Source organism: Meleagris gallopavo, chromosome 3 (assembly GCF_000146605.3).
Source record: "Meleagris gallopavo isolate NT-WF06-2002-E0010 breed Aviagen turkey brand Nicholas breeding stock chromosome 3, Turkey_5.1, whole genome shotgun sequence".
Classification (NCBI taxonomy): Eukaryota; Metazoa; Chordata; class Aves; order Galliformes; family Phasianidae; genus Meleagris; species Meleagris gallopavo.
In genome coordinates, this window is record NC_015013.2 from 43,684,997 (window position 1) to 43,703,068 (window position 18,072).

The 18,072-nt window shown below is 38.1% G+C and overlaps 1 protein-coding gene across 1 annotated transcript in view; it reads right to left on the reverse strand.

The window, feature by feature from the left end:
* Positions 1 to 1,267: 1,267 nt before the first annotated feature.
* The window catches only part of ANKRD12 (ankyrin repeat domain 12), a 33,467-nt gene continuing 16,662 nt past the window's right edge, over positions 1,268 to 18,072 (reverse strand). Inside the window, 6 exon segments of the mRNA XM_010708792.3 lie at positions 1,268 to 2,568; positions 2,992 to 3,087; positions 5,344 to 5,487; positions 6,313 to 6,411; positions 12,518 to 15,280; positions 15,283 to 17,159. Coding sequence (XP_010707094.2) covers positions 2,383 to 2,568; positions 2,992 to 3,087; positions 5,344 to 5,487; positions 6,313 to 6,411; positions 12,518 to 15,280; positions 15,283 to 17,159 — 5,165 coding nt within the window. The 3' untranslated portion in view covers positions 1,268 to 2,382.

Below are 18,072 nucleotides of genomic sequence, written 5' to 3' on the forward strand. Positions count from 1 at the left end.
TCATCCACCAGGACCCCCAAATACTCTGCAGGGCTGCTTTCACTGTGTTCTTCTCCCAGTCTGTATACATATCTGTGACTGCCTCAACCCAAGTGCAGCAAGACTGAAGTAACGAGTTTCATCCCTGGAGGAAAACCCAGGAGGAACTCAGCAGAGCCTGGGTTTCCTGGAAGTAGCTGTCCCTCAGGAGGGAGAAGCACTGCCACGTGGTACCCATCCCTCACACTCAGCTCCAACTTGCATTGCTTGGTGGAAATAATGGAAATACACTCTGGGGATCATCCCGCAGCACAAACCTGGAAAAGCACAACTGGGACACAGCTTGGATCCAGGTCACAGAGGGCAGGAGAGTGTGTGGTGTATGGGATCACAACGTGGGAGCCAACACTTTGGACAGTGGGATGTTCAGTAATCGGCATCAACTGAAAACAATCTGTGTGAAACATTTCCTTGTTCAGGAAACAAAGGCAGGCTAAGCCTGACAAATAACCAGATTCAGACCTCCTAAGGTAAATTGTCAAAATCATTTTAATTAACCAAAAACGTGTAATCCTTTCATTTGTCATGCTGTGAACTGCCTTACTCCAGCCAATTCCAACGCTTATATTTGCATTTCCCTTACTCTGTGTTTGGTTCTGTGGTACCAGTAGGGTGGTCTTGCATAAAAGCAGGAGCTTCCCCTTCCTCCAGTATCTAGCAAATTAAAAGTGGAGGGAAAAAAAGAGCTACAGGGCAGGAGCTACCTGTGAATTTGTGCTTAATCCAGTATTACTGCGCTCGTGTTCCTATCACTTTATTCTTGACTGCAGCCTGCAGTGACGTGCAGCTGGAAGGAGTCTGTTGTCCACAGCCTCTAGCTCAGCATCACAATGAAGGAGTCCTGGGCGTTCACATAAGCACAAGGAGCAGCAGTTCACCTGGTATTTAAAAATCAGTTCAGAGCAAGTACTTTAATCTCTTTTGCAGGTAACCATCCCTCTTGCATAAAGACCCATTTCTTTCTGAAGTAATTTTACAGACATCAGATCCCAAGCACTCTTGAATAACTGATGGCCTAGGCTGTAACAAATCTTTTTCATGAATAGCTATAACCTTCTGCCAATAAATAATTAACTGTTCATTAACAATACTAGGGATACAAAAATGTTAAAACAAAAGCTTTTCATTTTTTTAGTTTTTAATTGATTCTCCCTACATATTTCCTATCACAGGAATGATGAAACTTGATGATAGTACCAAGTATTACAATATTAAAAATTCCAACCAGTAACATGACCAATAAAATTTATTAAACATTATATTTACAACTATTTACATATCCTTCCATAGATTAATATTAAAATAGACAATATACAATTTAAGAATTTTCATTCAAAGGCATTTTGTTGGAAAAAATAGGCTCTATTACGAGACCACCATATAAGAGAAAAAAGTTGTTGCTTTTTTTTTTCTTTGTTTGCTTTGTCTTTGTTTTACACAAAAATATTTTCAGCATAGTAAGTCATAGGTATGGCATTACAACAGCAGACTAACATGAAGTATGGTTTTGTAAATGCTACAGTTGTTCAGGTTTCGGTTATTGAAGTCAAGGAGCTCGGGGTTCTGTGAAGCATGCAATACGGGTCAGTTTCAACTCTTTTACAGTTATGGTGATGAAACAAGCAGCTAAATCAAACACATGCCATAGTAAAAGAACTGCCAACCAGGAACACACTACACTTAATAAAAACGACAACTTTGGTCCAATAAAACATTAGACAAAAACAGTTTTACAGTTAAAATATCTATTTTGTACAGGTTTGAACATTAATTACAAGACTATTTACATTTGCACAATATGTATAAAATAAATTATTTAAAAATGAAGACAATATTACATCTTTTTCCAAAAACAAAAACTATACAGTAATTTACAAAATACAATAAGATTAATAGACTATTTTCCTCCAAGTCTGATTTTTCTTCTACAGACTCTTCATCTTATTCTTTTTTCCCCCCTGTAGCAGTCCAACTGTTACCCAAGTTCCATAATACAAAGCTTCCTAGTGGATTTTAAGTATCATTTTGTTTTGGTTGCTGTCTGTGTTACTAACAGCTGCCAGCGCTGTTAACTCACCGTGTTTCATCATCCTTATCAGCAGTAAGCCCTGAAGCCATAGGCAATTTTGAAATGTTATTTTCTGGGAAACTGACTTCAAAATAAGCATCCATCTCTGTGTTGTGAACAAGACCCCATGCCACATTTGTCTGAATAATTATTGAGAAAGGCAGCATTCTACATTAAGTGCCTATTAATAAAGTGTTCTGTCTTAAAAAAAAAATACCTTTGTGAATCACTGCACCTCAGTCTCTAGCTGTCCAAAGGCAAATAGGTACTGGTTGTCATATTGGTGTCAATTCAAAGTCGTCATTAACATCAACAAGAGGAACGTAGAATTCCTGAATTTCATAAATGCTGATGGATTTGTATGTAGCAGGATCGAGTTCTTGTAGTTTAAGCTGCCACTCCAGTCTTTGTACTGCATTTAAAGCTGCTGCTTCATGCTGCTGCCTCATCAAAAGGCACGTCTGTTTTGGAATGTAGAAAGAAGTTATTTCAATATCTGAGAAAATACTGCAACATGAGCTTCAAAACAGAAAAGACATCTACGAGCCTCTTTAGTGGCAGCAACTGCCCCAGCACTCTATTCAAATAATCAGATTATTCCATCACAAAGCTTGTTTTTTGTTTTGTTTTTGTTTTTAATATTAGCAGACCTTCTTTCATGTTGCCTTTATAACGTAGAATCATAGAATTATTTGAGTTGGAAGGGACCTTTAAAAGCCATCTAGTCCAACCTCCCGGCAACAAACAGGGATATCTACAGTAACTTCTGATACTGCAAACAGATGTGTTTATTCATATATTGATTCACGTTTACTCCTGTCATCTTTGCAGTGACATCAGAGGCACTATTTCCCCTAAAGATAGGGAAAGACAAAGAAGAATACCTTTAATTTGTCAAACTTATCATCGACATCCTGTAACCAGGACATAAACTGTCGCGCGTTGAATCGATCCCTCACTGATGTTTTGCTGTCATCAGTCTGCAAAAAGAACAACCACCAACAAAACAAACAAAAAAAACACCTGTAAGTTATTTGATAATTCGTATCAGACATGCTTTAAAACATGAAAACATACTTTGTGGCACCTTCATAAACAGTGCTTCATTGGAAAACTACACTCCAAGTCAATGTATCAAGGTACATGCGAGCATATGTCTTGATCTCCCTTCCCTCAGCTAGCTGCTCTCCAGAAATGGTTATTCCCAGATTCCCTCAGGTTAAAGCTAGTTGCTGCCTCTATTTTTAAAACTGGAGTAGGAGGCTTCAAGATTTACGCCTTAAAATCTTAATCAGTAGAAGGCAGATCTTCCACAACATTCTCTTGTTGTTCTTTTTAAAATTCAGTAACAAATCAAACGAGTGTCCCCTGAGGGAAAAGCAAAACATTCATCAAGAAAATCTTAAGCAATCAGAGTTAACTGGTCACACAAGTATTCAAAACCAATTTAAGTAAAAATTACCACAAAAATCTGCAAAAGGGGTTTTAAAAAGCAAGGAGACATATCTTATTTGTCTTGCCCAATTAAATCCATTAATATATTTAAAAGCTACCTAATGGAACATCAAATTTGTCCATTGTGAGAAACTAGACTCTGTACAGATTCTGCATAGCCAGCTCATGTCCATGTAATACTTCAATAACCATCACTAACCAGCACAGGCCTCTACTGCATTTTTAGAAAAGAAAGCCTCCCCTTTCGCATGCTGCAGGAGAAAGTAGCAACGAGGAAGAACAGGGGGAAAAACTGCAAACGCTGACGTCTCTAGAAAACAGCTGGCTGAGATTACAGATATTCCCCAAAGGAAATCTGAATAGAAGGAGCCCTCAGCAACACGGGTTTTATGATCCTGAACTGCAGGTGTTTTGCTGGGCTGTAACCAGCCTGCTCGCCAGAAATGGGGGCATTTTTCTCCCCCATCTCTGCTCTGCTGCAAATGACCACAGGGAATGGTCCTTAAGGTCTGCGTAATGTTAGCAGTTATAAAAGCAAGCCTCAAAACACCAAGAAATCGCTCAGAAGCAGTTGTGAGAGTGTCATTTTCCTACAAAATAAACCAGATCTTTGCTTACAATTCTTTGCCAGCTATTTGCTCAAGTAAAAGAAAACTGAAATCAGAAATGTTTTTTCATCACAGAACACAATTAAGAGGTAGTGAGAGGTAAGCAGAAGCATTTCACTACAACTACTGCAGTGTATAAAAATAGCCAAAACAGCTGCAAAACTTGGTGAAAAAAAATAACCTCCCATATAGATCCCTTTTGTTCTGCAGAATTCAAATACAAAAATCAGCTTTTTCAAAATCAATTGCAAAATGATAACTATAAAAATGCAGATCCATGCAGAGCTCAGATGCGCCCTCAAGTTCTAAAGAGCCTCCAAAAAAGGACAAAATACACCCCAAGGACACACTAAACTCCAGAACCAAGAATGATATTTTGCTTGTTAACAAAAGAGAAAAATCTCTTTTGAAGATGATGACTTAAAAATTAGGCAGTACAAAACTTTAAATGGGCAAAATCACAATCTTCGTAAAACTGGTATTTTCTACTGAGTTCTTTAAAGGTAGAAAAAAAAGTAATGGCACAGGTAGAGGAAACACTGGAAGTTGTAATTAACATGTAAAGAGTTACAGCACTAAAGCAGAATTCCACACACGTCTGACGCGTAGGTGTTTCTTTGTATAATGCTCAGCATTCAATGCATCCAAATGTTTATTACATCTGTAATAGCAGATTTCTTGCTTGTATTACGTGCTCCTCAGTTACCAAAACAGGTTCTGAGTGCAGTTTCTACTCCTCTTAGTAAACCTGTTCACAAAATACTGATGCCATGAAACCATCTTCTCTTAGAGACATAGCTACAGTAAACTTCAGAGTGACAGCCCATAAATGATGCAGATTAAAAGTTAAAAATTAAATTCGATTTCACGAAAAACAGCAGAGTCCTGGTTTAATCTTTCACATCATTTGCAGAGATGAAAGAAAACCAGTCAGGGTACAAAACATAAAACCACTGTAAGTACCTGTGTCCTCTTGTTTTCGCACTTCTAATGTGGTGTGCAACGGTGAGCAAAATGAGGCCTAAGCAAAATAACAATGTACAATATACAAAATCTTAATCCCAAGCAAATCAATGACAGTTTCAGTGTGGGAATGGAATTCTCTCCAAACACTTGTTTTAAGTCAGACTAGAAAGGTATGTTGGTCTGAAATTCTGAAATGCATCTCTTTACCTGAGCATCCAGGGGCACATTGTAAACCTCGGCATCCAGCAGAACAGTGCAGGCACTGAATGGTAGTGTTTGATTAGCTAGAGTTCTTGCTGCTCGGTAATGAACACGGAGGACTTCTTGCTCATTAGAAACAATAAGCTTTTCCTAATTAAAAAAAAGATAACATATCAAATATATCAACATATAAGCATTTCAGTTTGATTCATAAAAATGCTTTTGCGTTTAAACTCATTGAGAACTTCCTGTAGGGACCTACAGCAAGCTGGAGAGGGATTATTTATCAAGGAGCGTGGCAGCAGGACATGAAGTAATGGCTTTAAACTAAGAAAGGGTCAATTTAGGTTAGATATTTGGAATAAACTTGTCACTATTAGGGTGGCAAGACACTGGAACAGGTCACCCAGAGAGGTGTGGATGCCCCATCCCCAGAGGTGTTCAGGGCCAGGCTGGACAGGGCTTTAAGAGACCTGGTCTAATATGAGGTGTTCCTCCCCATGGCAGGGGGATTGGAACTAGATGATCTTTAAGTCCCTTCCAACCCAAACCATTCCATTATTTTAACTATGTGTCTTCTACCAATACAGCATTTATTGTTGCTTAAATTCTTTTAATTCAGATGCCTTGTTTCTGAGGTCACTAACACTTCTTAGCCTTCAGAACTAGAGTCTACAGCTTTCTTCCCACACTCTGCTGCCCCTAGGAAAAATCTGAGCCACATCTTAGAGCAATTAAGAAGAAAAAGCTGCTGTCTTACTGGCACAAGTGTTCAGTTAACAGGAATTCAAACTATCACTGGATTTGTCGTTACCTTTTTCTCTTTTTTGTATTTACAAGTTTTTCCAATTCAGAAATTTAGTTAAAAGGCAGTTTAGTTCTAAAACACTGTTCAACCGAGCAAAGGATAGCCTATTCACTGAAAAATAAAAACCTGAGATTGAGAAATAATAGAAAAGAGTACTTCAGTCTTACCCTTTCAATACTGTGCTGCAAACGTAGTTTCATCCTTACAACCTCCTGCTGTTTAAATAGTTCCTTAAGTGGGTCTGACAGCGAGGGAGGAGGTGTAATCTATGGAAAATGTTTTATAAATAGTATAATGAGTATGTATTTAATGTATGTTTAACACTGCCTGAATGATTTGAGCATTTATTTAAAAAAAAAAAAGAAGAAGAAAGGGGAGGGAGGGGTTCCTGGGGAAAAAAATAAGAGTTTTGTACATTACATTAATTATATGACTTTAAACCATATGCAATGAAAAGTTTTAAGGTTTCTTTACCAAAAACTTAATAAACTCGCCTGCTTGCAGTGGCATTTCAAACTGCTAATGCTTTTAACCAGTCACTGCCAACATATCACAGCTATTTTTTAAAAGGTCTATGCATTAGAAGATACAGCCTGCTTTCAATTTTCTATAGCACAGCTGTTCATTTTGAAAATAAGGCAAAAACTGCCTACCCAACCAGTTTCAAACTGCTAACAATACACACTTCACTTCTCTCCTAATGAAAATTGTTTGGCTCCCAGAATACTGAGTGGGGTTTTACATCCCTTGCCCCTTTGTGCAAGCCATCATTATTAAAAGCAAACCCCACACTGACTTGCAATAACCTGCCTCAGCTGTAGTCAATTTCAGTATGTTTAACTTCAGTCTGAGGTATTTTGCAATCTGGATTTGCCAAGAAACTTTGTATTCATGACACGCTAGCACACTGTTGTCCCATTTTTTCAGTAAAGTAAGATAAGATGGTCATAATTACACCAAGCTTTGATGTAGCTAGTATTACTAAAAGTGAATCGATCCTTCAGAAAACTCCAGTGCTTCAGCTAATAGAGAAACATACAGCTTAAGCAACATAAGCAGTCTGCCTGTAAAGTTATCCAGAAATAGAAATTTCACAGTTGACAAGCATCTGTATCACCTGAACAATATAACATTTCATTATCAACTGTTTTTCCTTTGAATTCAAACACCATGTAATTTTGCAAGAGAAAGAAGAATTAACACCACCGGAAATAACTGGAAAGAATTTAATTATATAGGCAGCTAACTTGTAAGGACTTCTATTAATAAATGTAAGAGAACTTTGCACCTGTGAAGCTGTTATTATACAATAGCTTTTATTGAAAGTGAAAGCATTTTTCAGGTCCCAGAACTCTTTCATTACATTACTGATCAGCAACAGATATATTTTCTAACCAATACTCAAAAAGAAAATTAAAAGTTTCACTCAATCTAGCAATCAGCAGCTTTTCAGTAGCCTGTGTCACTAAAATCCATGGCACAAAAAGTTGTTTCAAGCAGCAGGTGGCAGCCTAAAACTGTAAATCAAAATGCACTGAAGTTAAGCTCTCGCTGACTGAGATTTCTTTTGAAGAGCTTCCGATGTTAGTTAACCATGCCTTAATTCTGCTTCAAAACTAAAATTTTGTTTCTTGCTTTCAGGAATTAAGTATATGTTCTAGAGATTCAACCATGCTAGAAGAAACAACCTCTCATTGAGGGCTTCTAAACTGCAGTAATTGTGGCCTTCCAGCAAAGGCTGAATCCCAAATACCCCAAAGCTACTACTGCAAACACTATTAGCAGTATGAAAAGCAACAGAAGGTTCTTCTGACCTCAGAGATTACTACAGCCTCTGTCTTCGAAAACATTAAGTTAAGCATAGGACTGAATTTGTTTACTGTAATTTTCCCAAACAGTATGTTTTCCTGTCTTCTTGGAAAGACTGGAAGAGCCTCAGCTACCCAGCACTGCAAACTGAATCCCAGCAGTCTGACACCACCTACTGGAAATCCCAGACTGGGATCTGGGATGCTGGATTTGGACAAAGGAAAAAACCTTCACAGCCTGAAGGGAAACTGAAATAAAAGGTTTTGAGGGAAACTGAGGAATGAGTCTCACTCATCTCTGAGTCAAAGAGACTGTTTGGAACGAGTCAATTAAGCATGTGTGGGGAAGAGATGAGCCTGTATGTTGGAAACACAAGAATGGAGCACAAAACTGGATGCCACAAGCAAAAAGTGGCCTCAGTTTCCTGTACAACCAGAGTAAGTTATCAAACAAGTTTCTTAAGGGGTCCAGGCTCCATACAGAGCATGAGTGGACAAGTGACTTCTGCCTTCTCATGTGTTCTCTAATCCTGAGCAAATTACAAGAAAAATTCAGTGGTGCTCAGCCCTTCAACTCTGCTCCACTGCATGAGAAGACAGCATCCTGAACAGTTTCATTCAGTAATAGCTAGAGAGCAAGATGTATCTGCAACATCTCCAGCACATAAAAATAAATTAAAAGTTCCCTGCATGTTTTGCATCCTTCGGATCAACAAGAATATTGACCCTTCATGCCGTAAAACCTGTAATTCTCATTTGCCATTGCTACAAGAGCACTAACTCGGATTTACACATACACAGCATTTCCAAGATTATTTTTGTGTGTCCCTCTTGCTATCCAAATCAACACTGGCCCACTATGGTGTTTAACATTTAATTAATTTAGGAAGTAAGTATCTGATAACATCACTAACACAAGTTTTACCGCGTAAGTTTTTCCAGCAATACCAGAGAGACTGGACAGAATTCCATTTGTTGGAAACAGGTCTGTTAGATAGCCAGAGGAAGCTGGAAATCTTGGCATCTCTCCTCAGGAGGCAGTACAGACAAAGCCGACGGAACCCCACTGAATACACTGATGTAGCAAACCAAAGGCACTATAGCTAAGTATGATTTAAATTTATTCTTAGGACATTCAGACATTTCCTTCCATTTTGAATTGACCTCATGTCACTGTCTTATATTTGCACTGGCCACAATTCATATTAACTATTACTACTGCAACCTCAGGTGATACAGATCATAAATTACAGTATATAAACAAAGCAGTGAAAAATCAAACTTGAAAGCACCATCTCCTGGTTCCCACCTACAGGATGTTTGAAGTTCCTCAGACAAACAACAGCTTATCATTAAAATCTCAATGCGGAGAACAGCACATTACGTGAACTACTCTGAGTCTCAGAGCTAAGTACATTTTCTTCTTGTAGACATTCACACAGTGATACAGCAATAACTTAAGAACAAATATCTACCTTCCTACCTATGAGTGAAGCAAAAATCAGGTTAACAGAGAATCATTAAAGAACTACTTAAGGAAAAACATAAAAACAATTCCAACAGAAAGGTCATTTTATTGTTGCACATTACATTATGCATCGAGTCATTTACACTCAAATGACTCAAAACTACGGGGATGGCTGATGTGCCAGAAGGTGTGTTGCTGCTATCCAGAGGGAGAGGCTGGAGAAACGGACTGGCAGCACCCTCATGAAATTCAGCAAGGAGAAGTGCAGAGTCCTACACCTACAGAGGAGCAATCTCAGGCACCAGTATGTGCTGGGGAACTGCCCAGCTGAAAAGCAGCATGGGGAACTGGGGGTCCTGTTGAACACCAAATTGAACATGAGTCAGCAAAGTCCCCTTGCTGGGAAGAAGGCTAACGGTGTCCTCGACTGCATCAGGACAAGTACTGCCAGCAGTACTAGTAGGGCCATATTTGGAGTGCTGGGTCCAGTTCTGCGTTCCCTAGCTCAAGAGAAACATGAACATACTAGAGACATTCTTACAAAGGGCCATGATGACGATGAAGGGACTGGAGCATCTCCACTATGAGAAGAAGCCTGTAGAGATGGAGCTATTCAGCCTGAAGAAGAAACAGCTAAGGGGAATTTCAGCAATACCTGAAGGGAGGGTGCAAAGAGGACAGAGCTACACTCTTACCTGTGCTACCCAGTGCCAGCACAAGAGGCCATGGGCACAGACTGGAGCACAGGAGGTTCCCTCTGAACAGCAGGAGCACTTCTGTGCTGTGCAGGTGATGGAGCATTGGCACAGGCTGCCCAGAGGCTGTGAGGTCTCCTCCTTGGGGATCTTTGTAAACCACCTGGATGCGGGCCTGGATACCCTGCTCTGGGTGACCCTGCTGCAGTGGGACTGGGGGACCCAGAGGGCCCTGCTAGCCTCAGCCATGCTGGGATTCTATGATTAATATTCCATTTGGCATAAGTTAGCTAAGAAATTGTACTACACAATCATCTAAACTTATTCTCATGAACTAAAGAATTCCTACTACACACAGTCAGAGAGACAGGACGGAGGTATGAGGCAGTACTTAGAAGTTCTTCCTTCTAGTGCCATTTGTGATGGGGAAATGAGCTTATTGCCAGGGTAGAAGGGCCACTGACAAACATGAACTACACTTCTTCATTTCCCAATAATCTCAAATTAAGCATTGACATTTGGTGCCAGATCTGTAAGTTGTAGCTTGGAAACTGCATGTAGTTGGCTAGCAGTTGCCATAAAAAAACAAATACATCTCTGCTTTTGGTGATAAAAATACACTATGAAAGCTGAAACAGCTATTGAGAAAGATTTCTAGACCAAGGAAGGGCTGGTACGTTGTAGCAAAGTTTAGGATACATCCTAGGTCACCTGCAGACCAAATAAAATAGTAACCTTAAGCACATCTTTCCTCCCATAGTTTTCTCACAGCTATCTTGCTAATTTCAAAGAAATCCATCAGTTCCTATCAGAAAGAACTCAATGTTAAAGGATATACGTACTCCCTCATGCAGACATGGCGGCGTATAGTGGGAAAAAAAAATGAGAGGAAAGAGCTTCCACAGTAACAATGACTACCTCTGGGATGAAGCAAGCACAAATTTTAAAATGTATTTTTATACATTAAATTTGTGTTCACTGCTCAATCAAAAAGAACCTTCAACTCTACTGGAAAAAGCTATACTGCATCTCAGGTAGGAAATTATCCTCAGTGAATCAAGAGAGTAGCTGGTCCATTCAGAAGTACAGAGCCCAAAACCAGGGTGCTTAGAGAGTGATTTTGTATGCACAAACCATTCAGTTTAGCAGGCATTTCTGCTGTAAAGGGATTACAATATTCTCCCTACTCCTCCTAAAATTGGACTTTTCCTTGACACATCCTAAGTAATGTACATACAATCCAATACTATTGAATTCTGACATTATCAAGATACTGTATGTCAGCCAAACAACTGCTTTAGGTAATCAATGATCTCTCACTATTTCAGCTATTAAGTTTATCAACTGAAACCATTCAAACAGGTTCAAGCTCTTTTTACTTCAGAACTAGACAAGGTTAACTCTGGGTGTCCTATCAGTTAAAGTACATCAGATGAAAACCACCTTCTATTCCCAGGAACAACAATACTCCAAGGTGGCTAGCAAAAAAACCCCAATGCACAATGTATTGGGTCTTCTCTCTCCCCTCCACCTAGAACAACAGGCACAAGTGTGCTGAGGAACAAACAAAGGAAGCACAATTCAAGAGCTATCCTGATTGCACTGACTTCAAACAGAGACCAGCAGTAACCAAACTACTATTACATACGTTGAGGTGTATTGTCACAGTAAAAAGTGATATTAACTGCACTTCAGCCAATTCTGTGCTATATTGCACAGAGGACTCCCAAATTACAGGCCTCTTTCACAGCTGTCATTAGGAATATGCCCAGCAGATCTATAGAGAGCTTAGAACTAAACAAGTGTCCCCGAACTACAGATGGTCTTCAACAGTAAGAACTTCACATTAACTACAGTTCAGAACACTTTAAATTGATGGACGACAACAGCTGGGACACAGCATATTATATTTGCTGCTTTGGTGAGTATTAAGGAGGCTGCAACAGCTAGCAGGCACTCTCCTGCTTAGAACACTAGTAATAGACTTAATATCTTAAAACACTGCACTTCCACCACTCTCCAAATAAAACAGCTTTGAATAATTAGCTTTAACCACACTATTGCTGGTAGAAATTTGGAGAAGCTCTAAAGAGCTACTTCAGTTTTAAAAGCATAGGCATTATAGTAGCAAATACTTTGAAATATTTGTGTGTCTTTTACAGATATTATACACGGTGGTTTGTCTTGTAATGACTTTGACACCTTTGCTTCTATGTCCATCAAACACTGCTTTTAAATATGACATTACCAGTAAATGTTAATTTGACATATTTCAACTTAAGATTTTCAGCTCAGGTATTCAGAAGCAAGCTAGGAAGAAAATGAAAATGACAAAAACAAACAACAAAAAAAAACCTAGTGTCTTTCCTTGAACTGCACATTTAAAGAACACGTTACTTACAGTTGGAATGCATATCTTGCTCAGGGGATTGCCGTCCAGTAGATAAGATCCGTTGAAGGTCACATATTCATCATAATATTGAGGTGCCTGAGGAATAACACTGCACAGTAACTTACGCTTCTCTTCTATTTTTTTTCGTATGTGCAAGTATTCAAAATATGGATTTGCTCTCTCAGAACAGTATGGCTGGATCTCTTCAAGTTTCAAAGAATCAACGACAGCTGCCAGTGACTGCTGGGTTTTCTCTTTAGCCTGCAGTAAAGAAGGGTTCACTTGCACAGGCTGAGGTACACGAGATACCTTTCTTTTACGTGGATGATGTACTTGACCATCATCATCTTCAGTTAATCTAATCCTTCCTTTCATAGATGCTAACAATTCAGACTCCTTTTCTAAAGTCTGCATGCAGCCAACAGGATTCTGTTTGCCCTGGTTTGCCAGTACATTTGCTCTATTTCTTGTGATTCTTTGAGGTACTTCTTGCTGTTCCATCTTCTGGTCCTCAGCAATTTCTTCTTCTAGTTTAACTATTTGACTGTATTTATGCACCTCTTCTTGTATAATCTCTTGTGAACTATTTTCTGAATTAGATAAAGAGTACTGCAGTGCTTCATCTGTCAACACATTCTCTCCATCGGCAGTGCAGGGCTTTTTATTAGATGAATCGTTCATAATTCCCTTTGACATTGCTGAATGTAGATCACAGAGATCAGTGTCAGTTTTACTGTTAACAACATGCACAGAAATCAAATTTTCTTGCTGGTCTTTTTCATTCCTGATGTTTGGAGTATCCACTGTGTTACCATCCACTTCAATCTGAGTATTCTTGCAAACAAGTTTATTGAACGCATATGAATTTACATTTAACTGTGAACTGCCATCAGATTCAGGAATATCTTTTTCTAACAACACCACAGGTAAATCATTCACCCTTTCACAGGTCTGTGAAATATCCTTCACAGAGCTCTCAGAATATACAGCATGAGGTGCATCAGCCTTCTTAATGTTGGAAGAGATGAAAACATTTTCTGTCTCTCTGGTGCTACTAGCATCTGTATTGAAGGCAGAACTTACAGTTTGAACTAGATTTTGTTGTACAAGTAATGAATCTTGATTGCTAATGCCTGGTAAAGAAATGTGTTTAGATCCATCTGGAAGTGGCTGGATGGGTAAGGAACAAGGTGACTGTGAAGGCAAAAATGATGCAGATTCTTGAGAACTGGAATTTCCCTTGATCTCAGCAGGCTGAGGCAAATATTCAGGTACTTTTTGCTCTTTTAATGTCCGGTTTTCAGAATTATGCATTGCTACAAAATTATTAGTATCTTGCTCTGATTCATCATAACCTGAGCTGCTACACTCATTGTTTATTGAATTAAGTTTGTCAAAAGGCACATCCCAAGGTTTGGCTTGCTGAGTCACACCACTTTGACTACATGGTTCCAAATGAATATTGTATTCTTCTGAGGGACTCATCTGAGCAATATTTTTAGTGGTACTTGTACCCACTGTTACCTGCTTGTTGCTAAAAGCTCCAGTTGGAGATGACTGCAAACCAGAAAAACTGCTTTGAATATCTCTTTCAACCATGCTACATGGTAGTTCTGGTTTAGGAGAAGTGCTGGGATAAGTCTGAACTGACATCTGAGCATTCTGATTATTTTCCTCTGATGTTCGAGGCGGTTTGCTATGTTCAGAAACAGAAGCAGGCATGCTGCACCTTCGAACCTCTACAACAGGTCTACACTCATTTAAAACCAATTTGAAGTCTTCAAAAGATGCTGATCTGATGTATGCTGGTGGAAGTCTGTTTGCAAAAGGTGGCTTCATCCGATCAGGCAATTCGGCAACACCATCGGTCTCTCTTTCAAGAGGGGCTGGTGATTTGGCAGCTGGCAAAAACGATGATTGTGAAAAAGACACTTGGGAATCAGCGCCTTCTAGCACAAAATCTGAGTCATATTCCATTGCAGGCCTTGGAGTAGTTACTGCGGTATGGCAGGAATCCTCAGAACTTGCTACTGAAATGATGGATACTGATCTGGAGCTCTTTTCACCTTCTGATTTGGGGGATTTATTTGAATTATCCAAAACCAATAAAGACTTTATAACATTTACATTTCTTGTATCTACCGATTGGGATCTACTACTCGTAGCTTCTTTTTGCTGTTTCTCCTTCATGCAAAAATCTGGCAACTCTGAGCTTTTTGAACGAGTAAGCTCTTTGTTTTTTACTTCAGGTAATGACTGTCTTTGTTTTTCTTTTATCTTGCTAAGTTCTAAACAAGTGCGACTTCGTAAACGTTCCTTCTCTTTCTGTTTTATTTTTTCTTTATGTTTTCTATGCCACTGCTCAATTTCCAGATCTTTAAGGCTAAGCATTCTTTCAAAACTAGTTTGCATTAAATCATCATTGACTAACCTTTTTTCTTTAGGTCGAGCATCCTTTGGTGCAGGAGATGTTTTAGGCTTAAGTTTCTCATGCTCGAGTTTTAGTTTAAGTAAACTACTTTGATGCTGTTTATGCTTGTCTCTCTCTTTGTATCTGTCTATATCTTTATCTTTTTTATCCTTCTCTCTACCGTCTGGAGTTTTCAAGAAATCATCTTTTTGCTTTTCTTTCAAAGATGTCAGTTTGTCGTGCATTGATTTGTTACTGTCTGTAATGCTGCATCTTCTTTCTTCTTGCACGTGTTTTGAGTTCACTACTGTTGAACTCTCTTTGTCTCTGGATTTGTCTCTTCTTTCAGGTTCCTTTTCCTTGTCTTTAGTTCTATTTTTTCAGACTTAGTATATTCACATTCTTTTTCAAACTGTTTGACTTTTCTTTCAATACAGTGTTTTTCTTTGCTGTCAGCCAAATGTCTGTCTTTATCAACCTTTTCTTTGTCATGCTTCTTTTCTGTCTTTTCTTTATTTTTTTCTTTGTCATCAAGTTTCTTAAGAGTACCTGTGCTTTTTATTTTATCATTTTCCTTATGGCATCTTTCAGCTTGCTGGAAATTGGTCTTTTCCTTTACTTTCTCTGTATTTTCATTTACTTCTGCTCTCTCTGTCTTATATTCATGTTTTATTTTTTTCTCTTTTTCCCCGCTTTTTCTTTCTGTCTTTTCAACATCTTTTTCTTTGGCTGAGGCTCGTTTTTCTTTATTTTCCTTTAAATTCTTTTCATGCTTTTCAGTATCTGTTTCTTTTTCTATTAAGTGCATGCTAATTACCTCATCTTTAACACTTAGGCAGAACAATTCCATTTCTTTATCTGCAAGTATAGTTTCTTTTTCTTCTTTCGAATCTTTCATTTTTTCATCCTTAAGAAACTTCTCATTTTCCTTTTTGTTCTTCTCTCTCTCCTCTCTAGCATTTCTCTCCTTGTGGAGCTGTCTCTCCTTAGCTAACCTGTCTTCTTTTGCCACAGCTTTTTCCAACTTCGATTTTCTGTCTGAAGGAAGAGTTTCATGTTCTAGATTTAACAGTGTTTCTTCACTTTCATCACTTTTGAAAAAATTTTCTTTCCAAAATTCTCTGTCAAACTCAATACTTCTTTGGGACTCTTTAGTATTATGTTTATGTTTTTCTTTTTCCCCATCCTGTTCCTTCTTGTCCTTATCTTTTTCTCTTTCTTTGTGCTTTAATTTATGCTTTTTAAGTGCTTTACCTTCCTTGTCAATCTTTCTCAGAGTATACTCTGAATTCTCAAATGTAGGGCTATTATCTTCATCTTTAATTTTAGAGCTAGATTTTTCACCAAATTCTAACTGAAAATCTTTCTGATGATGCTTGCTTTTTTCTTTATGCTTACAAGATTTGCCACTGGAGCTTTCTACTAGATACTCAGAATCCGCACTGTGATCGCACCGAACCAATTCGGGCTGTAATGCTATTTCAGAGCCTCCCGGTGATAAGCAAGTTTTGGTGTTTTCTTGCTTTAACGCTGTTGCTTGCTTTTCACTTAATCCACAGGGGTGCTTAGGAGATTTGCCAGCAGCAATATGAAATAGTTGTAAAGAAGAATCTTCTTTTTGGCTGAAAGACTTCTTAAATGTTTCTTCATCTCTAGTTTTATCTAAAGAATCTAACCCAGAAGTAGCGATATTTGTTACTCTAGCATTTTCTTTTTCTTGTTTTAGTTCCTGATTCTCTTTATTTTTACTTTGATTTTTTACTTTCTTTTTAACTTTGCCTTTTTGCTTGTGTTCACTTGTAACAACACATTCTTTCTTTGCTCTTACATCAGAACTTGAGGTCTCTGAAACAGAACAAGGAGAGACTATTTTTTTGTCCTGGAGTATTTCTTCGTCTGAGCTTTCGGAACTTGAATACAAAACTCTAGATGGCTTCTGTTTCTTGTTTTTAAGCGATTTTGAAAGTGTAACTTTTTCTTGTTTCGCAAGTAAGCTGCTCTTTTCAATTTCTGTTTCATCCTCTTTCCTTACATCTTTTCTAAGAATATGTCTGTCATCAATCATTTTCTTCATTTCATCTTCATCGTCATCTTTAAACTCATATTCATCAAGTGCAGGTGGATGTGCTGCCTTACTGTGAACAATTTGTTTGCTGCCGTTGGCTACAGAGTCTTTTTCCACTTCTGAATCAACATTCCCCTCTACACTGGAAGGATTTACAGATGGAGCTTCTTCAGAATCTACATGGAGAAAACCAGAAATTAGTTGAATGTCAATGGAACGTTCTCTCTCGTTAAGTTCAGGACAAAAGGACAAAACTGGCAAACTTACAGAAAATACCAAATAACAGAATATAATTAGAAATGTGGGCTATTTAAAAAGTGAGCAACAATGCTTTAGTCCCTACCGCATAACAGATTGCCCTGACAGACACTAAACCAAACAAATACAAAAATTTCATAATGTACAGTTCCTACCAATACCCTGAAATATCCTGAATATTCTTAAATCCATTAACGCTTTTTGTATGCAGCAAGATTCTTAGTTTTTATAAATTAGGATTATTAATTTTTCAAAATAATTGCAAAACAGTTAAGATTGAAGACACAGAATGATAGATAACGAAATTTTAGGCAACAGAAGTCATGTCAAGTTTATAATTCACAAGTTCCTGTACATTTTATAAAAACACCACCCTTACTTTAATCTTCACTTGTACCCATAAAATGTTTACCACATAAACAAAAGGGCCATTAAACATCAGTTACACTGCTTTACAACTGAAAGAAGAAAAATCCTCAAAACACATTATACACGTTCTCTCTAGAATTAAGCTTTTTAAGAAAAAATCAAAAGAGAAGCCAATGATCTCACAATTTACAGATGTCACGCAGGTACATAAGCATATGGATTACCATTTATATCCCAACCAAATAAAAGTAACACTCTTTAAGTTTAGTAAACCTCATCTATGATGTGTAGAACCTGCATAACCTCTTTCTTAAGGGCGTCTTTCTGCTGATGACTCATTCCTCTAGGAATTCATCAACTCTTATGCTTTCCAACAACTAAATCATGTTCTCCTCCACATGAACTGTCAAAGTACCTTGTTTCAACAGTAGGTGAGCTTTAATTTTTAAAAGACAAAGAGCT